This window comes from Chiloscyllium punctatum, chromosome 3, assembly GCF_047496795.1.
Source record: "Chiloscyllium punctatum isolate Juve2018m chromosome 3, sChiPun1.3, whole genome shotgun sequence".
NCBI lineage: Eukaryota > Metazoa > Chordata > Chondrichthyes > Orectolobiformes > Hemiscylliidae > Chiloscyllium > Chiloscyllium punctatum.
The window spans coordinates 14,206,355-14,232,259 of NC_092741.1; the positions used below are offsets into that span (position 1 = coordinate 14,206,355).

The 25,905-nt window shown below is 47.2% G+C and overlaps 1 protein-coding gene across 1 annotated transcript in view; it reads left to right on the plus strand.

Annotated features, from left to right (window-relative positions):
- Positions 1-25,905, plus strand: part of LOC140453945 (dynein axonemal heavy chain 8-like) — a 1,117,430-nt gene that overhangs the window by 891,559 nt on the left and 199,966 nt on the right. The window contains exons 66-69 of the mRNA XM_072548819.1: positions 430-548; positions 3,447-3,550; positions 20,697-20,873; positions 23,626-23,793. Of these exons, the coding sequence (XP_072404920.1) occupies positions 430-548; positions 3,447-3,550; positions 20,697-20,873; positions 23,626-23,793 (568 nt within the window). The remainder of the gene's footprint in view (positions 1-429; positions 549-3,446; positions 3,551-20,696; positions 20,874-23,625; positions 23,794-25,905) is intronic.

Sequence of the window (25,905 nt, forward strand, 5' to 3'; positions counted from 1 at the left end):
GTATTTTTAAGCTGTGTCCTCTGGTTCAGCAGTCACCCATATAATTAAGACCAGAGGGCATAAATTTAAGGTGAAGAGCAAGTACTTTAGAGGAGATCTAAGGAAAAATGTTTTCACCCAGAGGATGGGAGATGTATGGAAAATACTGCCTGAGAGGGTGGTGGAGGAAAGTGATATTGCAACGTTTAGGAAACATCTGGGATGAGTGCTCAAAGTACCAGGGCACAGTAGGCTATGGATCATGTGCAGGATTAGTGTAGTTTGGTTGGCTTAGACATGATGAGCCAAAGGGCCTGTTTCTGTGTTGTATGACACTATGAATCCAATACAGATGTCAGGTACACTTGTAAGGACACAAATGTTTCATTATTTCTGAGATATATTTTAAATAACAATACAATAAATGCTATTTTTGTGATTTTTTTTCAGATATCGGCGAAGAACGCATATAACTCCCAAATCCTATCTTGCCTTTATAAACAGCTACAAAACTGTCTACAAAGAGAAACATGTAAACATCAATGATCTAGCAGAGCACATGCAAATGGGTAAGTAGATACTCAGGGACAAATTTGTAATTAATATAAAACAAAGAACTGCAGAGCTGAAGACCTAAAACAAAAAGATAAATTGCTGGAAAAGACTTAGCAGATCTGGCAGCATCTGTGGAGAGAAAGAAGAATTAACATTTTGAGTCCAGTTACCCTTCGTCAGGACAGGTCTGAAGAAGCGTCACTGGACTCAAAATATTAACTCTGCTTTCTCTCTATAAATGCTTCCAGATCTGTGAAGTTTCTTCAGCAATTTCTCTTTTTGTTACAAATTTGTATGTGTCAGATCTGTGTCATCTCAGTTGGAAAGAAATATCTCCACCACAATGTGTACAGTTTGCTAATTTGTTCTAGAATGCTCGCAAGAATGCATTTAGTTTGCTTAAGAAAGCTATGATGGGGCTTCTTAAAGTGTAGAAATCTGTAATACTTAATTTGTTCAGCACATATTTACTGTACTTGTGCACACCTGTCCTCTTGTGAGTTGTTTAATTGCTTATCTCACTTAGCATGCAAGTGTGTTGTCACTTCACTAAGCTGACAGCCTGCTGTTGCTCTTTGCATGCCCTCCTGCAGTCTTCATTGAACCTGGCCTGGTGTAGTGGTAGAGTGACAGATTTGCTGGGCCATGAGGTTACAGACTGTGGTTGAATATACTTCTGCTGCCGCTATTGACCCACAGTAACTCACAGATTCCCAGTTTTGAGTTACTAGATTTGTTCAAAATCTGTCCCATTTAGCACAGCAGTAGTGCTATAGAATGCAATAGAAGGTATCCTCACTTTGAAGAAAGGGTGTTGTTTCTGCAAGGACTGTGTATTGGACACTGCAACTGATACTGTCATGGATAGGTGCATCTGCAACAGATAGATTGGTGAGGATAAAGTCGCGTGTGCATTTCCTTTTTTTTTTCAGTTCTTTCATCACTTGCACAGACCCAGTCTAGCAGCAATGTCCTTTAGATCTCAGCCAGTTCAGTCAGTAGTGGTGCTTCTGAGCCACTCTGACTGACATTTAAGTCCCACTCTTAGTATTTCCGCTAAGTGGAGTTCAACATGGAGGAGTCCTCACTTTCTCCTAACAGGGAGGAGTACCATTACATCTGCTAGGAGGTAGAGAGGTAGGTGTTGAACAGTAAAATTATTTTTTGTTCATGTTCAACCTGATACTGTCTGGGTTTCGGAAGTCTGGAGTCAATGGGCAATTCCCTCCTGACTCTAAAACACTTTTCCACTGCCTCTGCTGGGCTCTCCTAATGGTGGGTCATAACACACCCAGGGATGCTATAGATGTATCAGTGAGTGACTGCATTAGTAGGAGTGACCACTGCATGGTCCAAGTGGAGATGAAGGAATCTGCAGCGAGTAACTCACCTCCTGCCTCCCCAAAGCAAGTTTAACATCGACAAGTGGCAAGTCGGAGTGTGATGAAGTATGCCTCACTTTCCTGAAACAGCGCAGTTCCAACAACACTCAAGAACTTTGATGCCATCCAAGCTAACCGCAGCCTGTTTCATTGTCACAACATCCAAAAGCATTCTCTCTATCGTTGATGTCCAGTAGCAGCAAAGTGAACCATCTGCAAGATGGACTGCAAAAATTCAACAAGGTTCCTTGGACAGCATCTTTCAAACTGTTGATGTGGTATATATCGATTTCCAAAAAAAGGTTTGTTACAGTGTCACATAGAAGACTGAAGAGGAACATTATAGATCATGGTATGAAAAGGGCAATAGCAATCTCAAAGTTGGCTGACTGATAAAAAACACAGTAAAACTTAATGGATATTTTTCAGGCTGGGGGAAAGTTTGTAGTGATGTTCTTGTGTTTTTGTTTTTGGGATGTTTGCTTTTCTTGATATACATTATTGATCTAGATCTTAGTGTGCAGGGGACAATTTCAAAGTTTGCAGATGACATGGATGAATTGTGAACTGTGCAGAGGATAGTGTGGAACTCCAAAAGGTCATGGTGTGTGGGTGGAATGCAGCAGATGAGGGTCAGTGCAGAGTATTGTGAGGTGATGCACTTTGATCAATAGAACATTGAAAAACAATATAAAATAGGGGTACAATTCTAAAGTGGTGAGGAACAAAGAGACCTGAGGTATATATGTGCACAGATAATTGAAGATGGCAAGACAATTGGAGAGAGCAGTTAATAAAGCATATCTTATCCTCAGCTTTCTTATAATGGGGACATAGAGTACAAGGGCATGGAAGTGATGTTGAACTTGGAGAAGACACTTATTGGACCTCAGCTGGAATATTGTGTATAGTTGCCACATCATAGGAAAGATATAAATGCATTGGAGACAGTGCAGAAGCAATTACTAAAATGATTTCAGAATGAGAAACGCTTTAATATACATTAAATTGAAGAAGTTGGCACTGTTCACCTTGAAGGGAAAAAGGCTGAGAGAAGATTTAACAGAGGTTTTCAAAACCATGAGGGTGCAAGACCGAGAAGGTCGGGAAAATATATTCCTACTCACAGAAACAACAAGAATGTGGGCATAGATTTAAAGCGATGTGCAAAAGCAAGGGTAATGTGAGAAAAATGTTTTGCACTCAGTGATTAGTTATGGGATGGAATGTACTTCCTGGAAATTTATGGAGTCAGGTTCAATTAAGGCATTCAAGCGGGCATTGGATGGTTAGTTTGGTAGAAATAATGCACAAGGGGATGGTGAAAAAGTAGGAGATTGGCAGGAGGTAATATTTCTCGCTTGAAGAGTTAGTGCAGGCACTATAGGCTGAATGTCCCTCTTCTACACCATAACAATTCTGTGGTTCTATGAAAACATTTCCATTACAAGCCTTAATTCGAGTAAGTCAAAAAAAAAGAAAACTTGTGAGGAGGATTTGACTTTAACCAGATTGAACACATGATTGCAGGTCTTTCCAAGCTCATGGAGGCAACTGAATCAGTAGCGCTTCTCGCAAAAGAACTAGCAGGAAAAGAAAAGGAACTAGCAGTGGCTTCCCGTAATGCTGATAAGGTTTGTATAGAAATCACTTTCAAAATAACAATCACTTAAAACAACTTGTAATATCAACTGGAGGAAACTGATTCCAGTCAAACCATTGGTGAAGCTGAAAAAAGGGAATATTAGAATTTTAAGAAAATAAAACGAAAATTGAATTCATGTTTCATAAAATACCGATATAATAAAGATATAGACTAGGATCTTCCAATTTGGCAAGAATGAATGACATTGGATATCTTACAAGTTGTAACCTTCACTGTGACCCAGAGTAAGTATTGTCATGTGCCTCAGCACTTTCCAGCTCATTTCACGGGCATATGTTAAATCTTGAATCACATGGAGTGGTTCAGGTCAGAAGTTTGGGCTCCCAACCAGATCTTTCAGGGTTGTAGGTTTCGATGCTGCATTTAAAGGTCACCCCGGCACCCTTCACTCAGTGCAAGCCGAAAGCTTCATTGGTGCCTGCGATAGTTGCTTCCTCAGAGATGTTCAGAGAGGACATATGTTTACTGACTAGAATAGCAATTTATTGCCATGTGTATTTTGACAAAAAAAAATACAGTGAAAAGTTTTATAAGTCGCAATGACAGAAATCATAAATAAGAAAAAAAAGGAAATGAAAGGGGACATAAATTTAAGGTGAAGGGTGGAAGGTATAGGGGAGATGTCAGGGGTGGGTTCTTTACCCAGAGAGTGGTGGGGGCATGGAATGCGCTGCCCGTGGGAGTGGTAGAGTCAGAATCATTGGCGACCTTTAAGTAGCATTTGGATAGGTACATGGATGGGTGCTTAATCTAGATTAGAAGTTCGGCACAACATCATGGGCCAAAGGGCCTGTTCTGTGCTGTATTGTTCTATGTACTATGTTCTATGTTCTATGAAAGGTGGCCCCAAGACTAAGCGATGCCTCGCTAGAGGTTAGATTCCTGTCTGTGTGGCAAAGAATGGGCACTATATTCCTGTGGACAGTACCAAGAACTTTTCTGCTCAGAAGCAGCTGGTCTGGAATATGATTGTAGTTCTGTTGCCTGTGGTAACAGTCCACACTCCAGATAGAGTGCAGACCAGACCTCAGATATACTGCAGTCCACACTCCAGAAAGAGTGCAGTTCACACTCCAGATAGAGTGCAGACAAATCCTCAGATACACTCAGTTCCCACTTCAGATAGAGTGCAGACCAGACCTCAGATAGACTGCAGTCCACACTCCAGACAGAGTGCAGACCAGACCACACATATAATCCAGTCTGCACTCCATTAGAGTGCAGATCAGACGTCAGATAGACTGCAGTCCACACTCCAGATAGAGTGCAGAACAGACCTCAGATAGACTGCAGTCCACAGTCCAGATAGAGTGCAGACTAGACGTCAGAAAGACTGCAGTTCACACTCCAGACAGAGTGCAGACCAGACCTCACATAGATTGCAGTCCACACTCCAGACAGTTTTCAGCCCACACTCCAGATAAAGTGCAGTTCACACTCCAGACACAGTGCAGACCAGACCTCAGGTAGTCTTCAGTTTACACTCCAGGCAGAGTGCTGACCAGACCTCAGATAGAGTGCAGATCAGACCTCAGATAGACTGCAGTTCACACTCCAGATATAGTATAGACCAGACCTTAGATAGACTGCGATTCACATTCCAAATAGAGCGCAGACCAGACATCAGACAGACTGCAGTTCTCACTTTAGACTGATTGCAGATCAGACTTCAGACAGACTGCAGTTCACACTCAAGACAGAGTGCAGACCAGACCTCACAGAGATTGCAGTCCACACTCCAGAGAGAGTGCAGACCAGACCTCAAATAGACTGCAGTCCACACTCTAGACTGATAGCAGATGAGACCCCAGAAAGACTGCAGTCCACACTCCAGATAGAGTGCAGACCAGACCTCAGATAGATTGCAGTCCACACTCCCGGTAGAATGCAGACCAGATCTCAGACAGACTGCAGTCCACACTCCAGATAGAGTGCAGACTAGACGTCAGATAGACTGCAGTCCATACTCCAGACAGAGTGCAGACTAGACGTCAGATAGACTGCAGTCCACACTCCAGATAGAGTGCAGACCAGAGGTCAGATACACTGCAGTTCACACTCAAGACAGAGTGCAGACCAGACCTCACATAGATTGCAGTCCACACTCCAGATAGAGTGCAGACCAGACATCAGATAGACTGCAGTCCACACGCCAGAGAGAGTGCAGACTAGACCTCAGATGTACTGCAGTCCACAGTCCAGTCAGAGCGCAGACCAGACCTCAGATAGACTGCAGTCCACACGCCAGATAGAGTGCAAACCAGACCTCAGATAGACTGCAGTCCACACTCCAGATAGAGTGCAGACCAGACACCAGATCCACTGCAGTCCACACTCCAGATAGAGTGCAGACTAGACGTCAGATAGAGTGCAGTTCACACTCCAGATAGAGTGCGGACCAGACCTCAGATAGACTAAAGTCCACACTCCAGACAGAGTGCATTCCACACTCCAGATAGGGTGCAGACCAGATCTCAGATAGATTGCAGTCCACATTCCAGATAGAGTGCAGACCAGAGGTCAGATAGACTGCAGTTCACACTCCAGAGAGAGTGCAGATCTGACCTCAGATAGACTGCAGTCCACACTCCAGATAGAGTGCAGACCAGATGTCAGATACACTGCAGTTCACACTCTAGAATGATAGCAGATGAGACCCCAGATAGACTGCAGTTCACACTCCAGATAGAGTGCTGACTAGACGTCAGAAAGACTGAAGTTCACACTCCAGATAGAGTGTCGACCAGACCTCAGATAGACTGAAGTCCATACTCCAAACAGAGTGCATTCCACACTCCAGATAGAGTGCAGACCAGACCTCAGATAGATTGCAGTCCACACTCCCGATAGAATGCAGACCACACCTCAGATAGACTGCAGTTCACAGTCCAGACAGAGTGCGGACCAGACCTCAGATAGACTGCAGTCCACACTCCAGATAGAGTGCAGACCAGACCTCAGATAGACTGCAGTCCACACTCCAGATAGAGTGCAGACCAGACCTCAGATAGACTGCAGTTCACACATTAGACTAATTGCAGATCAGACCTCAGATAGAGTGCAGTTAACACTCCAGACAGAGTGCAGACCAGAACACAGATAGACTGCAGTCCACACTCCAGATAGAGTCCATTCCGCACTCCAGATAGAGTGCAGACCGGACCTCAGAGAGATTGCAATCCATACTCCAGACAGAGTGCAGACCTGACCTCAGGTAGACTGCAGTTCACACTCAAGACTGATTGCAGACCAGATCTCAGATAGATTGCAGTCCACACTCCTGATAGAATGCAGTCCACACTCCAGATAGAGCGCACACCAGACCTCAGGTAGACTGCAGTCCACACTCTAGAATGATAGCAGATGAGACCCCAGATAGACTGCAGTTCACACTCCAGATAGAGTGCAGACTGGACGTCAGAAAGACTGAAGTTCACACTCCAGATAGAGTGCGGACCAGACCTCATATAGACTGCAGTCCACACTCCAGATAGAGTCCATTCCGCACTCCAGATAGAGTGCAGACCGGACCTCAGAGAGATTGCAATCCACACTCCAGACAGAGTGCAGACCAGAGGTCAGGTAGACTGCAGTTCACACTCAAGACTGATTGCAGACCAGACCTCAGATAGAATGCCGTCCACACTCGAAATAGAGTGCAGACCAGACCACAGAAAGACTGCAGTTGACTCTCTAGACGGATTGCAGACTAGACCTCAGAAAGACTGCAGTTCACTCTCCAGACAGACTGCAGACCAGACCTCACATATAATCCAGTCTGCACTCCATTAGAGTGCAGATCAGACCTCAGATAGACTGCAGTTCACACTCCAGACAGACTGCAGACCTCAGATAGACTGCAGTTCACACTCCAGACGGAGTGCACACAGACCGCACATAGATTGCAGTCCACAATCCAGATAGAGTGCAGACCAGACCTCAGATACACTGCAGTTCACAGTCCAGTTAGAGTGCAGACCAGACAGCAGATAGACTGCAGTCCACACTCCAGAGAGTGCGGACCAGACCTCAGATAGACTGCAATTCACACTCCAGATAGAGTGCAGACCAGACACCAGATCCACTGCAGTCCACACTCCAGATAGAGTGCAGACTAGACGTCAGATAGAGTGCAGTTCACACTCCAGATAGAGTGCGGACCAGACCTCAGATAGACTAAAGTCCACACTCCAGACAGAGTGCATTCCACACTCCAGATAGGGTGCAGACCAGATCTCAGATAGATTGCAGTCCACATTCCAGATAGAGTGCAGACCAGATGTCAGATACACTGCAGTTCACACTCTAGAATGATAGCAGATGAGACCCCAGATAGACTGCAGTTCACACTCCAGATAGAGTGCTGACTAGACGTCAGAAAGACTGAAGTTCACACTCCAGATAGAGTGTGGACCAGACCTCAGATAGACTGAAGTCCATACTCCAAACAGAGTGCATTCCACACTCCAGATAGAGTGCAGACCAGACCTCAGATAGATTGCAGTCCACACTCCCGATAGAATGCAGACCACACCTCAGATAGACTGCAGTTCACAGTCCAGACAGAGTGCGGACCAGACCTCAGATAGACTGCAGTCCACACTCCAGATAGAGTGCAGACCAGACCTCAGATAGACTGCAGTTCACACATTAGACTAATTGCAGATCAGACCTCAGATAGAGTGCAGTTAACACTCCAGACAGAGTGCAGACCAGAACACAGATAGACTGCAGTCCACACTCCAGATAGAGTCCATTCCGCACTCCAGATAGAGTGCAGACCGGACCTCAGAGAGATTGCAATCCATACTCCAGACAGAGTGCAGACCTGACCTCAGGTAGACTGCAGTTCACACTCAAGACTGATTGCAGACCAGATCTCAGATAGACTGCAGTCCACACTCCAGATAGAGTGCAGACCAGACCTCAGATAGACTGCAGTTCACACATTAGACTAATTGCAGATCAGACCTCAGATAGAGTGCAGTTAACACTCCAGACAGAGTCCAGACCAGAACACAGATAGACTGCAGTCCACACTCCAGATAGAGTCCATTCCGCACTCCAGATAGAGTGCAGACCGGACCTCAGAGAGATTGCAATCCATACTCCAGACAGAGTGCAGACCTGACCTCAGGTAGACTGCAGTTCACACTCAAGACTGATTGCAGACCAGATCTCAGATAGATTGCAGTCCACACTCCTGATAGAATGCAGTCCACACTCCAGATAGAGCGCACACCAGACCTCAGGTAGACTGCAGTCCACACTCTAGAATGATAGCAGATGAGACCCCAGATAGACTGCAGTTCACACTCCAGATAGAGTGCAGACTAGACGTCAGAAAGACTGAAGTTCACACTCCAGATAGAGTGCGGACCAGACCTCATATAGACTGCAGTCCACACTCCAGATAGAGTCCATTCCGCACTCCAGATAGAGTGCAGACCGGACCTCAGAGAGATTGCAATCCACACTCCAGACAGAGTGCAGACCAGAGGTCAGGTAGACTGCAGTTCACACTCAAGACTGATTGCAGACCAGACCTCAGATAGAATGCCGTCCACACTCGAAATAGAGTGCAGACCAGACCACAGAAAGACTGCAGTTGACTCTCTAGATGGATTGCAGACTAGACCTCAGAAAGACTGCAGTTCACTCTCCAGACAGACTGCAGACCAGACCTCACATATAATCCAGTCTGCACTCCATTAGAGTGCAGATCAGACCTCAGATAGACTGCAGTTCACACTCCAGACAGACTGCAGACCTCAGATAGACTGCAGTTCACACTCCAGACGGAGTGCACACAGACCGCACATAGATTGCAGTCCACAATCCAGATAGAGTGCAGACCAGACCTCAGATACACTGCAGTTCACAGTCCAGTTAGAGTGCAGACCAGACAGCAGATAGACTGCAGTCCACACTCCAGAGAGTGCGGACCAGACCTCAGATAGACTGCAATTCACACTCCAGATAGAGTGCAGACCAGACCTCAGATAGACTGCAGTCCACACACCAGACACAGTGCAGACCAGACCTCAGGTAGTCTGCAGTTTACACTCCAGACAGAGGGCTGACCAGACCTCAGATAGAGTGCAGACCAGACCTTAGATAGACTGCGGTTCACACTCCAGATATAGTATAGACCAGACATCAGACAGACTGCAGTTCTCACTTTAGACTGATTGCAGATCAGACCTCAGACAGACTGCAGTTCACACTCAAGACAGAGTGCAGACCAGACCTCACAGAGACTGCAGTCCACACGCCAGAGAGAGTGCAGACCAGACCTCAAATAGACTACAGTCCACACTCCAGACAGAGTGCAGACCTGACCCCAGATAGACTGCAGTCCACACTCCAGAGAGAGTGCAGACTAGACGTCAGAAAGACTGCAGTCCACACTCCAGATAGAGTGCGGACCAGACCTCAGATAGACTGAAGTCCATACTCCAGACAGAGTGCATTCCACACTCCAGATAGAGTGCAGACCAGATCTCAGATAGATTGCAGTCCACACTCCAGATAGAGTGCAGACCAGATCTCAGATAGACTGCAGTCCACACTCCAGATAGAGTGCAGACCAGACATCAGATAGACTGCAGTCCACACGCCAGAGAGAGTGCAGACCAGACCCCAGATACACTGCAGTCCACAGTCCAGTCAGAGTTCAGACCAGACCTCAGATAGACTGCAGTTCACACTCCAGATGGAGTGCACCCAGACTGCACATAGATTGCAGTCCACAATCCAGATAGAGTGCAGACGTGACCTCAGATACACTGCAGTTCACAGTCCAGTTAGATGCAGATCAGACCTCAGATAGACTGCAGTCCACACTCCAGATAGAGTACAGATCAGACCTCAGATAGACTGCAGAACACACTCCAGTTAGATGGCGGACCTCACCCCAGATAGACTGCATTCTACACTCCAGACAGAGTTCAGTCCACACTCCAGATAGAATGCAGTCCACACTCCAGACAGAGTTCAGTCCAGACCTCAGATAAACTGCAGTTCACACTCCAGACAGAGTTCAGTCCAGACCTCAGATAAACTGCAGTCCACACTCCAGATAGAGTGCAGTCCAGACCTCAGATAAACTGCAGTCCACACTCAAGATAGAGCGCAGACCTGACCCCAGATAGACTACAGTTCCCACTCCAGATAGAGTGCAGTCCAGACCTCAGATAAACTGCAGTCCACACTCCAGATAGAGTGCAGTCCAGACCTCAGATAAACTGCAGTCCACACTCCAGATAGAGCGCAGACCTGACCCCAGATAGACTACAGTTCCCACTCCAGATAGAGTGCAGTCCAGACCTCAGATAAACTGCAGTCCACACTCCAGATAGAGTGCAGTCCAGACCTCAGATAAACTGCAGTCCACACTCCAGATAGAGCGCAGACCTGACCCCAGATAGGCTGCAGTCCACACTCCAGATAGAGTGCAGTCCAGACCTCAGATAAACTGCAGTCCACACTCCAGACAGAGTTCAGTCCACACTCCAGATAAACTGCAGTTCACACTCAAGATAGAGCACAGACCTGACCCCAGATAGACTGCAGTCCACACTCCAGATGGAGTGCAGACCAGACCTCAGATAAACTGCAGTCCACACTCCAGATAGAGTGCAGACCAGACCTCAGATAAACTGCAGTCCACACTCCAGATAGAGCGCAGACCTGACCCCAGATAGACTACAGTTCCCACTCCAGATAGAGTGCAGTCCAGACCTCAGATAAACTGCAGTCCACACTCCAGATAGAGTGCAGTCCAGACCTCAGATAAACTGCAGTCCACACTCCAGATAGAGCGCAGACCTGACCCCAGATAGGCTGCAGTCCACACTCCAGATAGATTGCAGTCCAGACCTCAGATAAACTGCAGTCCACACTCCAGACAGATTTCAGTCCACACTCCAGATAAACTGCAGTTCACACTCAAGATAGAGCACAGACCTGACCCCAGATAGACTGCAGTCCACACTCCAGATAGAGTGCAGACCAGACCTCAGATAAACTGCAGTCCACACTCCAGATAGAGCGCAGACCTGACCCCAGATAGACTACAGTCCACACTTCATACAGAGTGCAGACCAGACCTCAGATAAACTGCAGTCCACACTCCAGATAGAGCGCAGACCTGACCCCAGATAGACTACAGTCCACACTTCATACAGAGTGCAGACCAGACCTCAAATAGACTGCAGTCCACACTCCAGATAGAGCACAGACCTGACCCCAGATAGACTGCAGTGCACACTCCAAACTGTTTGCAGACTAGTCCTCAGAAAGACTGCAGTCCACACTCCAGATAGAGTGCAGACCTGACCCCAGATAGACTGCAGTCCACACTCCAGATAGAGTGCAGACCAGACCCCAGATAGACTACAGTCCATACTCCAGATAGAGTGCAGACCAGACCCCAGATAGACTGCAATCCACACTGCTGAGTGCAGACCAGACCTCAGATACACACCAGTACCCAGACTGACTGCAGTCCACACCCTACACAGATTACATCCCACAACCAGACTGATTGCTGTTCACGACCCAGATAGATTGTCGACCGCACGTCAAGAAGATGAAGTCTGTGACCCACACTGACTGAAGGCAAAACCCCAGACAGACTGGAGCCCAAGGCTTAGACTGTTTGGAGCCCAAACCTCAGACTGACTGCAAGCCAAACTTCAGACTGACTGGAGCCCAAAGCTCAGACTGACTGGACCCAAAACCCCAGACTGACTGGAGCCCAAACCCCAGACTGACTGGAGCCAAAACCCCAGACAGACCGGAGCCAAAACACAGACTGACTGGACCCAAAACCCCAGACTGACTGGAGCCAAAACACAGACTGACTGGAGCCCAAACCCCAGACTGACTGGAGCCAAAGCACAGACTGACTGGAGCCCAAACTCTAGACTGACTGGAGCCCAAACCCCAGACTGACCTGAACCCAAACCCAGACTGACTGGAGCCCAAACCCCAGACTGACTGGAGCCAAAACACAGACTGACTGGAGCCAAACCCCAGACTGACTGGAGCCCAAACCCCAGACTGACCTGAACCCAAACCCAGACTTACTGGAGCCCAAACCCCAGACTGACCGGAGGCCAAACCCCAGACCGACTGGAGCCAAAACACAGACTGACTGGAGCCCAAACCCCAGACCGACTGGAGCCAAAACACAGACTGACTGGAGCCCAAACCCCAGATTGATTGGAGCCCAAACACCAGACCGCCTACAGCAAAAACACAGACTGACCTGAACCCAAACCCAGACTGACTGGAGCCCAAACCCCAGACTGACCGGAGGCCAAACCCCAGACCGACTGGTGCCAAAACACAGACTGACTAGAGCCAAAACACCAGACTGACTGGAGGCCAAACCCCAGACCGACTGGAGCCAAAACACAGACTGACTGGAGCCAAAACACCAGACTGACCGGAGCCAAAACACAGACTGACCGGAGCCAAAACACAGACTGACTGCAGCCAAAACACAGACTGACCAGAGCCCAAACCCCAGACTGACTGGAGCCAAAACACAGACTGACCGGAGCCCAAACCCCAGACTGACTGCAGCCAAAACACAGACTGACCAGAGCCCAAACCCCAGACTGACTGCAGCCAAAACACAGACTGACTGCAGCCAAAACACAGACTGACCGGAGCCCAAACCCCAGACTGACTGGAGGCCAAATCCCAGACTGACTGGATCCCAAAACACAGACTGACTGGAGCCCAAATCCCAGACTGATTGGAGCCCAAAAACCAGACTGACTACAGCAAAAACACAGACTGACTGGAGCCAAAACACAGACTGACTGCAGCCATAACACAGACTGACTGGAGCCAAAACACAGACTGACTGGAGCCCAAACACAGACTGACTGGAGCCCAAACCCCAGACTAACTGGAGCCAAAACACCAGACTGACTGGAGCCCAAACACAGACTGGCTGGAGCCCAAATCCCAGACTGATTGGAGCCCAAAAACCAGACTGACTACAGCAAAAACACAGACTGACTGGAGCCAAAACACAGACTGACTGCAGCCATAACACAGACTGACTGGAGCCAAAACACAAACTGACTGGAGCCCAAACACAGACTGACTGGAGGTCCAAACCCCAGACTGACTGGAGCCAAACAACAGACTGACTGGAGCCCAAACCCCAGACTGACGGAGGCCAAACCCCAGACTGACTGGAGCCCAAACACCAGAGGGACTACATCCAAAACACAGACTGACTGGAGCCCAAACCCCAGACTGACTGGAGCCCAAAAACCAGACTGACTACAGCAAAAACACAGACTGACTGGAGCCAAACCCCAGACTGACTGCAGCCAAAACACAGACTGACCGGAGCCCAAACCCCAGACTGACTGGAGCCCAAACACAGACTGACTGCAGCCAAAACACAGACTGACTGGAGCCCAAAACCGAGACTGACTGCAGCCAAAACACCAGACTACCTGAAGCCCAAACTCCAGACTGACTGGAGCCCAGACCCCAGGCTGACTGCAGCACAAGACCTGGACTGAGTCGAGACGAAACACCAGACTGACTAAAGCCCAAATACCAGACTGCCTGCAGCCCAAGGCCTAGACTGACTGGATCCCAAACCCTAGACTGACTGGACCCCAAGGCCTAGACTGACTAGAGCCTAAACCCCAGACTGACTGCAGCCAAAACACAGACTGACTGCAGCCAAAACACCAGACTGACTGGAGACCAAACCCCAGACTGACTGGAGCCCAAACCCCAGACTGACCAGAGCCAAAACACCAGACTGACTGGAGCCAAAACACAGACTGACTGAAGACCAAACCCCAGACTGACTGGAGCCCAAACCCCAGACTGACCAGAGCCAAAACACCAGACTGACTGGAGCCAAACCCCAGACTGACTGCAGCCATAACACAGACCGACTGGACCCCAAACCCCAGACTGATTGGAGCCCAAAAACCAGACTGTCTACAGCCAAAACACAGACTGACTGGAGCCCAAACCTCAGACTGACTGGAGCCAAAACACCAGACTGACTGCAGCCAAAACACCAGACTGACCAGAACCAAAACACCAGACTGACTGGAGCCAAAACACAGACTGACTGAAGACCAAACCCCAGACTGACTGGAGCCCAAACACCAGACTGACTGGAGCCCAAACACAGACTGACTGGAGCCCAAATCCCAGACTGATTGGAGCCCAAAAACCAGACTGACTACAGCAAAAACACAGACTGACTGGAGTCCAAACACAGACTGACTGGAGCCCAAACACCAGACTGACTGCAGCCATAACACAGACTGACTGGAGCCCAAACCCCAGATTGACCGGAGCCCAAACCCCTGACTGACTGGAGCCCAAAACACAGACTGGCTGGAGCCCAAACCCCAGACTGACTGGAGCCCAAACACCAGACTGACTACAGCCAAAACACAGACTGACTGGAGCCCAAACCTTAGACTGACTTGAGCCCAAACACCAGACTGACTACATCAAAAACACAGACTTACTGCAGCCAAAACACCAGACTGCAGCCAAAACACAGACTGACTGGAGCCCAAACCCCAGACTGACCGGAGCCAAAACACCAGACTGACTGGAGCCAAAACATAGACCAACTGGAGCCCAAACCCCAGACTGACTGGAGCCAAAACACAGACTGACTGGAGCCCAAACACCAGACCGACTGGAGCCAAAACACAGACTGACTGCAGTCAAAACACAGACCTACTGCAGCCAAAACACCAGACTGTCTGCAGCCAAAACAAGACTGATTGCAGCCAAAACATCAGACTGACTGGAGACCAAACCACAGACTGACTGGAGCCCAAACACCAGACTGACTGGAGCCAAAACACAGACTGACTGCAGCCATAACACAGACTGACTGGAGCCCAAACCCCAGATTGACCGGAGCCCAAACCCCAGACTGACTGGAGCCCAAAACACAGACTGGCTGGAGCCCAAACCCCAGACTGACTGGAGCCAAAACACAGACTGACTGGAGCCCAAACCCCAGACTGACTGCAGCCAAAACACAGACTGACTGCAGCCAAAACACAGACTGACCGGAGCCCAAACCCCAGACTGACTGCAGCCAAAACACAGACTGACTACAGCCAAAACACCAGACTGACTGGAGCCCAAACCCCAGACTGACTGCAGCCAAAACACAGACTGACTGCAGCCAAAACACAGACTGACTGGAGCCCAAAACCGAGACTGACTGCAGCCAAAACACCAGACTACCTGAAGCCCAAACTCCAGACTGACTGGAGCCCAGACCCCAGGCTGACTGCAGCACAAGACCTGGACTGAGTCGAGACGAAACACCAGACTGACTAAAGCCCAAATACCAGACTGCCTGCAGCCCAAGGCCTAGACTGACTGGATCCCAAACCCTAGACTGACTGGACCCCAAGGCCTAGACTGACTAGAGCCTAAACCCCAGACTGACTGCAGCCAAAACACAGACTGACTGCAGCCAAAACACAGACTGACTGCAGCCAAAACACCAGACTGACTGGAGACCAAACCCCAGACTGACTGGAGCCCAAACCCCAGACTGACCAGAGCCAAAACACTAGACTGACTGGAGCCAAAACACAGACTGACTGAAGACCAAACCCTAGACTGACCACAGCCAAAACACAAACTGAGCGGAGCCCACACCCCAGACTGACTGGAGCCCAAATACCACACTGACTGGAGCCAAAGCACAGACTGACTGGAACCCCAACCCTAGACTGACTGGAGCCTAATCACCAGACTGACTGCAGCCAAAACACCAGACTACCTGGAGCCCAAACCCCAGATTGACTGGAGCCCAGACCCCAGGCTGACTGCAGCACAAGGCCTGGACTGAGTCGAGACGAAACACCAGACTGACTGAAGCCCAAATACCAGACTGCCTGGAGCCCAAGGCCGAGACTGACTGGAGCTCAAGGCCTAGACTGACTGGAGCCTAAAGCCTAGACTGACGAGAGCCCAAACCTCAGACAGACTGGAACCTAAGTCCGAAGCTCACTGGAGCCCAAACCCCAGACAGACTAAAGCCAAAGGACTCGACTGAATGGAACCTAATACCCAAACTGATTGATGTCCAAGCTATAGGCTTTTATTCCCAGTTTTCCTAATCCATTGGGTTCACTCTGCATACTAATAACCTATGGCGGTTCTAACAATGGGATATACCAATTGTTATTTATTAAAGAAAGTTCACTAAAAATACTACAAATATTTTACCCAAATATTGATTATGATCATAAATGAACTCTATTTCATGGAATTTAACTCCAGGTTCTGACTGAAGCACATCATCAGTCTCCTCTGTCCCAGCCTACGGCCATTGATCTGTTGACCTCTTGAACTTGCTGTGTATCTTATGGTTTTATTGTCTATGTAACTAGTCCTTCTGTCAGAAGCTTCCCTCTGTTAGTGAAATACCCTGTCCATCAGTCAGAAAATGTTCTCTGAGTGCTGTGAAGTACCCTGTCCTTCAGTCTGAAAGTGTGTCAGAAGCTGCCCTATATTGATCCATCAGGCAATATCTGCTCTCTGTTTATCGTGAAATACCTTGTCTTTCAGCCAGAAACTGCATTCTGTTTATTATTAACTTCACTAAAAATGGCCTATGTTAAGAATTCCCTGGATATACCATTTCCATTCTCAACTGGCAACACTAATTTGTAATTTCATGTGCCTCTCTTGTCACTTTCTGACCATTTCATATTTAGTAAATAAATTTCAGCCAATCAAACTTGGACAATGATAAGCATAAATCCTGAAATTCTGTTTTTTTTAAAATAAGGCACAATAACATAGAACATAGAACATTACAGTGCTGTACAGGCCCTTCAGCCCTTGAAGTTACGCTGACCTGTCAGACCAATCTGAAGCCCATCTAACCTACACTATTCCATGTACGTCCATATGCCTGTCCAATGACGACTTAAATGCACTTAAAGTTGGCGAATCTACTACCGTTGCAGGCAAAGCATTCCATACCCTTACTACTCTCTGAGTAAAGAAACTACCTCTGATATCTGTCCTATATCTATCACCCCTCAATTTAAAGCTATGCCCCCTCGTGCTCACCGTCACCATACTTGGAAAAAGGCTCTCCCTGTCCACCCTATCTAACTGTCTGATTATCTTATATGTCTCTATTAAGTCACCTCTTAATCTTCTTCTCTCCAACAAAAACAGCCTCAAGTCCCTCAGCCTTTCCTCGTAAGACCTTCCCTCCATAACAGGCAACATCCTAGTAAATCCTCTCTGCACCCTTTCCAAAGATTCCACATCCTTTTTTTTCATGCGGTGACCAGAACTGTACACAATACTCCAAGTGTGGTCGTACCAGAGATTGTACAACTGTAGCATTACCTCATGGTTCCGGAACTCGATCCCTCTATTAATAAAAGCTAAAACACTGTATTCCTTCTTAACAACCCTGTCAACCTGGGTGGCAACTTTCAAGGATCTAGGGACACCGAGATCTCTCTGCTCATCTGCACTACCATTAATCTTACCATTAGCCCAGTACTTTGCATTCCGGTTACCCTGAACAAAGCGAGAATCATCTTATCTATCCTTTCCTCTACATCTCTGGAACTATTCAGAGGTCTATAGAAAACCCCCAACAGGGTGACCTCTCCTTTCCTGTTTCTAACTTCAGCCCATACTACCTCAGTTGACGAGTTCCCAAACATCCGTCTGCAACTGTAATACTGTCCTTTACCAACCTCCCCCTCTTTTACCATCTTCTCTGTTCTTACTGAAACATCTAAATCCTGGAACCTGCAACAACCATTCCTGTCCCTGCTCTAACCTTGTCTCCGAAATTGCCACAACATCGAAGTCTCAGGTACCAACCCATGCTGCAAGTTCATCCACCTTATTTCAGATGGTCCTGGTGTTGAAGTAGACACACTTCAAACCAACTTCTTGCTTGCCGGTGCCATCTTACATCCCTGTAACTTGATTTTGGACCTCCCTGTTCTCAGCCTTCTCTATACTTGAACTACAATTTTGGTTCCCATCCCTCTGTTGGATTAGTTTAAACCCACCCCAATTGCCTTAGCGAATATCCCCCCCCAGGATATTGGTACCCCTCTGCTTCAGAAGAAGACCATCCTGCTTGTAGAGGTCCCACCTACCCCAGAAAGACCCCCAATTATCCAATAATCCAAAATCCTCCCTACTGCACCATCCCTGTTGCCACATGTTCAACTCCTCTTTCTCCTTATTCCTTGCCTCACTAGCACGTGGCATGGGCAACAAACCAGAGACAACAACTCTGTTCGTCCTAGCTCTAAGCTTCCTGAATTTCTGCCTTAAATCCCCATCTCTCTTGTTGTTGGTACCTATGTGGACCATGACTTGGGGCTGCTCCCCCTCCCCCTTAAGGATCCCAAAAACATGATCAGAGACATCATGAACCCTGGCACCTTCAAGGCAACACACCAACCGCGAGTCTCTCTCGACCCCGCAGAACCTCCTATCTGTGCCTCTAACTATGGAGTCCCCAATGACTACTGCTCTGCTCCTCTTCCCCCTTCCCTTCTGAGCAGCAGAGACAGACTCTGTGCCAGAGCCCTGTACCTCACTGCTTTCCTCTGGTAAGTCGTCCCCCCCAACAGTATCCAAAATGGTATACTTATTGTTGGGGGGAATGGCCACAGGGGACCCCTGCATTGCCAGCCGGTTCCCTTTCTGTCCCCTGACTGTAACCCATTTGCCTTTTTCTTGTACCTGAGGAGTGACTACCTCCCTGTAACTCCTCTCAATAACTCCCTCTGCCTCCTGAATGATCCAAAGTTCATCCAGCTCTAGCTCCAGTTCCCTAACGTGGTTTTCAAGGAGCTGGAGTTGGGTGCACTTCCCGCAGAGGGAGTCAGCAGTGGTGACCCTTACCTCCCACATTCTGCAGGAGGAACATTCAACTGCCCTCACCTCCATTCCCACCATTCTAAATTCCCAAAGAGACATGAAAAAATAAGGAATAAAAAACAATCTGGCACACAGGTCCTTTGTTTTTTTAGTTAGAGGAGTATGGGTGGGAGACACTACCGGAGTAGTGTTTCTGGTAACGCAACCATACAGATATATGACTTCCCAGAAGTCCTTCGCTCCTCCCTCGCACCTCTCAGCAAATGGAGGCCCGTCTCCTGAGGTCAGTCCTTTTTAATGTGGGAAAACTCACCCTTCCCGGCAGCCCTCGCTTCACCTCTCCTTCTCTCCTCACCGCTCTGGCAAAATGGAGGCCTGAAAACCAAATTAAAATATTTTTACAAATTGAGGCAAATAATTGGCTGCATTGACATTGTACATTTTTAATGTGTTTTCTGCTTAAATACTTCCAGGAGAATTTCCAGATCTGATTTTTTTGTAATTGCTGTCATTGGTATGCAATTTATCAGCAACCTTTGAAGAAGTGTGACAATAAAATTAAAGAAAGGAAAGACGCATAAATACAAAAATGAGGTTATTTCTGTTGTTGCTTCTGTTAACATTGCTTCTGATATGCAGGAACTGCCGACTTAGATGATCGTAGCAGACATTTAAATAAAAAATATAAGCAGAGTCCACTTGCTTTTCTGAAAGGAAACTCATTTGTCAGAAATTTCTTTGAGCACAATGAAGATGTTATTAAAGAGCATCCAGTGTTTTTGATTCCCAAAAGATAGTCAATGACAATGCCACATAATGAAATGGCTTTTATTTAGCAAGAATAGAGTACTGAATAAATAACAGGAAACAGAGGAACAGGGTAAGTGGCTCATTTTCAGGTTTTTAACTTGTGGAATGCCACACAAATCAATTCCAGGACCTTAACTATTCACAGTCCATATCAATGACTTGGATAAATAAATAGATTTATTGCACTCAAGTGTGATGGCAATAATAAGATGGATTTAGAAGGTCCATGATTTATAATATTAAGGCTATTTTTCTCTCCACAAATGATGCCACAGTATTTCATCACAAATGATAAGTAATTCCAAACTTTTCAGCTTTATTTCAGATTTCTGACACCCGCCATTCTTTGCTTTTAGTATCTTGCATTTGTTCACGATGCTATTTTGCAGGTACTTGGGGAGGTGACAATTAGTGCACAAGCAGCAGAGATAGTTAAGAATGAAGTCCTGATCGTGAAAAATAAGGCCCAAAAAATTGTGGAAGAAATTGAAGCAGACAAAAATATTGCAGAGGGCAAATTAATCGCAGCAAAGCCAGCATTAGAAGCTGCAGAGGCTGCTCTGAATGTGAGTATTTTGGCTAATTGATACAAGTGTGATTTCAGGAGCTATCTTATTTAATCATAGAATAGTTACTGTAAAGGAAGCCATTGAACCATTGTTTCCGGGTTGAGAAGCTCCACGAAACTCATTATTTATCCTCCTCTCCCCCTTGGTTTTGTGTACCTCTGCATTTTTTGCCATATTTCAATTCAGATAATTACCTGATTCCATTCAGAAATTCAGGATTGAATTTGCACACTCACAGACTGGGCATTTTATGTTGTAAAATTCACTTAGTTTCTGAAAGTAGTAACTGATATCACGAGAAAAGTTCTGCCCAACGGGATATAAAGGAACTAATCAATTTTCCAAGTTCTAAGTTCAATACTTAGGTCTAAGTAGCTAAATAGGAATGTGTACTGAATCTTAAGTCTAGTCTGATGTTTCGCAAGAGACTTCGATGTAATTCATCCACCTAGAGTTTGACACAATATGTAAATGTATAATATATAAAGTGTAAATGTCACTTCTAATTGGAGGCACCTCTGAGTCCCACAGCTACCTAGATCACACCTCCTCCCACCATGCCCTCTGTAAAAATGCCATCCCATATTCCCAATTCCTTCGCATCCGCCGCATCTGCTCCCAGGAGGACCAATTCCAATACAAAACAACCCAGATGGCCTCGTTCTTCAAAGACCGTAATTTCCCCTCAGACGTGATTGATGATGCTCTCCACCGCATCTCCTCCACTTCCCGCTCCTCTGCCCTTGAACCCCGCCCCTCCAATCGCCACCAGGACAGAACCCCACTGGTCCTCACCTACCACCCCACCAACTTCCAGATACATTATATCATCCTTCGTCATTTCTGCCACCTCTAAACGGACCCCACCACCAAGGATATATTTCCCTCCCCACCCCTATCAGCGTTCCGGAAAGACCACTCCCTCCGCGACTCCCTCGTCAGATCCACACACCCCACCAACCCAACCTCCACTCCCGGCACCTTCCCCTGCAACCACAAGAAATGCAAAACTTGCGCCCACACACACCCCCCTCACTTCCCTCCAAGGCCCCAAATGATCCTTCCATATCTGTAAGAAATTCACCTGCACCTCCACACACATCATTTACTGCATCTGCTGCACCCAATGTAGCCTCCTATACATTGGGGAGACAGGCCACCTACTTGCGGAACATTTCAGAGAACACCTCTGGGACACCCGGACCAACCAACCCAACTGCCCCGTGGCTGAACACTTTAACTCCCCCTCCCACTCCGCCAAGGACATGCAGGCCCTTGGCCTCCTCCATCGCCAGACCCTGGCCACACGACGCCTGGAGAAGAGCGCCTCATCTTCCGCCTAGGAACCCTCCAACCACAAGGGATGAATGCAGATTTCTCCAGTTTCCTCATTTCCCCTACCCCCATCTTTTCTCAGTTCCAACCCTCAGACTCAGCACTGCCTTCTTGACCTGCAATTTTCTTCCCGATCTCTCCGCCCCCAACCCTTCTCCGGCCTATCACCCTCACCTTAACCTCCTTCCGCTTATTGCATTCCCAACGCCCCTCCCCCAAGTCCCTCCTCCACACCTTTTATCTCAGCCCGCTTGGCACACCCTCCTCATTCCTGAAAAAGGGCTTATGCCCGAAACGTCGATTCTCCTATTCGTTTGAGGGATTGAGGGGCAGGTGGGATTGTGTTCGGCATGGATTGGTTGGACCAAAGGGTTAGTTTCCATGCTCTATGACTCTATAAGTCCCCAGCTCTTGACAGACTTCATCCTAAGATTTTAAAAGAACTGATTATTACAATAATAGATGCATTGGTTTTAATTTTCCAATATTCCTTCTGTTGCCAGAATGTTCCATCAGATTGGAAAGTAGCGAATGTTACACCTCTATTTAAGAAAGAGCGTGTTAGAAAGTAGGAAATTACAAGTCTGTTAGCTTAACATCTGTCATAGGGAAATGCTCAAATTGTTTATTAAGCAGAAAGTAACAAGGCAGTTAGAAAATCTTAGCACAATCACACAACATTGTGCTGCCTCACAGTGCCAGGGATCAAGGTTCAATTTCAATCTTGGATGACTGTCTGTGTGGTGTATGTATGTACTCCCTGTGTCTGTGTGGGTTTCCGCTGGCTGCTCCAGTTACCACTCACACTCCAAACAGGTGCAGGGGAAGTGGATTAGCTATGCTAAATGCAAGGTTACAGTGATGGGTTGGATCTGGGTGAGATGCTCTTTGGAGGGTCAGTGCAGACTCGATGGGCTGAATGGCCTCTTTTCATACTGTGAGGATTCTATGGGAATAGTTTTGTGAAAGGGAAATAACGCTTGAGAATTTATTGGAATTTTTGAGGCAGTATAAAGCAATATTAACAAAGCCAAACATATAGACCTTTGTTACTTGGGTTTCCAAGAGCCATTTGTTATGTGCCTTGTTAAACGTTCCAATGTAAAATGAAAGTTCACGGTGCAGGGTCAACATAATAACAGATTGACAAATAGTCAGACCACAAGATAAGGAAAGTGGAGAACATGGATCCTTTTTGGGTTGGTAACCTGCAACTAATTTTGTGCCACAGCTACCAGTACTAGGGTTTGAACTATTTACAATTTACATCAATGATTTGGATACAGGGACTGAATGTATGGGAAATAAATTTGATGATAACACAAAAGCAGGTAGTCAACCGTTTAATCATGTAATGCCTGTAATTGTCTGTATTTATTAAGATCACATTGACAATTTTTGTTTTTCTTTCCAGACAATAAAACCTGCTGACATTTCCACTGTGAGGAAGTTAGCCAAACCACCTCACCTGATTATGAGGATTCTTGACTGTGTGCTCGTTCTCTTCCAAAAAAAAATGGATGCAGTCACCATGGACCCTGAAAGACCCTGTCTCAAACCATCCTGGAGCGAGTCTTTGAAGGTTAAACAATTTATTATTATGCTGTAAGGTTTTGGCAGGGGAACCACAAATACTATTACGACCAGGATTGGAGGAGTGTACTGTTTCACTGTAGTCCACTGGTAACAATATATCTTGAAATGATTTATCCAGTTACCAACATGATTATTTATATATTTTATCTATATTGGATTCAGAATAAAAATGTCTATCTACCATGTCCATTTCATGGTAGAAAATTTAGTCAACAAAGATGTTGAGCTGATAAATGCACTCATATTGAAATATTAAATATTTGCCACTCTTAAACAATGCATATCCCAGTGAAAATAATGATTTCTCTATGCAAACATTGACTTTAGAAAAATAGCACTTTGCCTACAGAAGGCACTGTGAAAAGCAACCAAAGAAGATTCTGGGAGGCATTGGCTCACTCACCAAGACTGAGAAGGGGATCGCTGACATAGGCTTAGCTGCTCAGAAACCAGATTTATAGGCTAAGTAGTAACTGGAGCGATACTGAGTATTTCAGACGAATCTAAACTGAGAACCTTCATTGTCAGACGATCTTGCTATCATAACTGGATTGTGATTACAAGCAGAACTTGGAGAGTCATCAGTTGAGCTGAGTGAAATTGGTGGATCTTTATGCTAGCTTCAGCCAAACACAATTCAATGACCAGCTAATCAAGGCTATGGACTTTGCTAGTATCCTTACCCCAGGCCAGGGAGTCCACATTACAGTCAGGGTGATTGTGAAGAAGGTGGGTGAAAGAATGCCGTCTGACATCCTGAGGATCAGCAAATCCTTTTATGCCAGTCTGTATAACACAAAGCCTACAGACAGCGCGGCCTCTCAGTCATTCCTGTCATCTGTCACAAATGTCTTAGTCAACAGTATGTGTGAGAGGCTGGACCAGTGTTATCTCTGGATGAGCTGACTCATGGGGGGCATGGTGGCTCAGTGGTTAGCATTGTCTCACAGCGCCAGGGACCTGGGTTCAATTTCAGCCTCGGGTGACTGTGTGTGTGGAGTTTGCACATTCTCCCCATGTCTGTGTGGGTTTCCTCCTGGTGCTCTGGTTTCTTCCCATAATCCAAAGATGTGCACATTAGGTGGATTGGTCATGCTAAATTGCCCATAAGTGTCTCGGGAAGTGTAGGCTAGGTGTATTAGTTAGGGTAAATGTAGAGTAGCCAGTGCAGGCGAATTGGTCTGGGTGCGATACTCTTCGGAGGGTTGGTGTGGATTGTTGAGCCAATTGGCCTGTTTCCACACTGTACTAATTCTAAAAGACACTCCAGTCCATAGAAAAGAATGAAACTTCCACGACGGGAGAACTCACCAGTCAGGGACCCATCCCTCCAGGATGTGACTGCTACAACGGGAGAGCACCATGTCAGGCTGGGACCCACCCTCCCCCGGGATGGAGCTGCTATAATGGGAGAACACCACGCCAGGCCAGGACACTGCTCTTCCCTCCAGGATGGGGCTGCTACAATAGGAGAACACCATGCCAGGCCGGGACCCGCATCACCAGGATGGGGCTGCTACAAAGGGAGAACACTATACCGAACCGGGACCCCCCTGCCTCTGCAATGTGGCTGCTACAATGGGAGAGCATCGCACCAGGCCAGGACTGTCCCCTTCCCCAGGATGGAGCTTCTCCAATGGAAGAACACCACGCCAGGCTGGGACCCCCCCCACCTCCCCTAGGATGGGGCTGCTACAACAGGAGAACACACCAGGCTGGTACCTGCCCCTGCAGGATGGGGCTGCTACAATGGGAGAACACCACGCCAGGCTGGGATAGGGTTGCTACAATAGAACACCACGCCAGGCCTGGAGCCACCCTCCCTTGGGATGGGGCTGCTACAATGGGAGAACACCAGGGCAGGCTGGGAGTGTCTTGCTGAGCTGGAAGCCTCCATTTCTCTGGGCTTGGGCTGGGACAAGACACCTACTGCTGAAGAAGGTTAAAAAAGTGTAAGATAATAAATGGAACCATTAAGAAAAATCAACGAAAGATAAAAAGGTACAGAGCTGGAGTCTGGATCAGAGTGGTGCTGGAAAAGCACAGCAGGTCAGGCAGCATCCAAGGAGCATGAAAATCGACATTTCGGGCAAAAGCC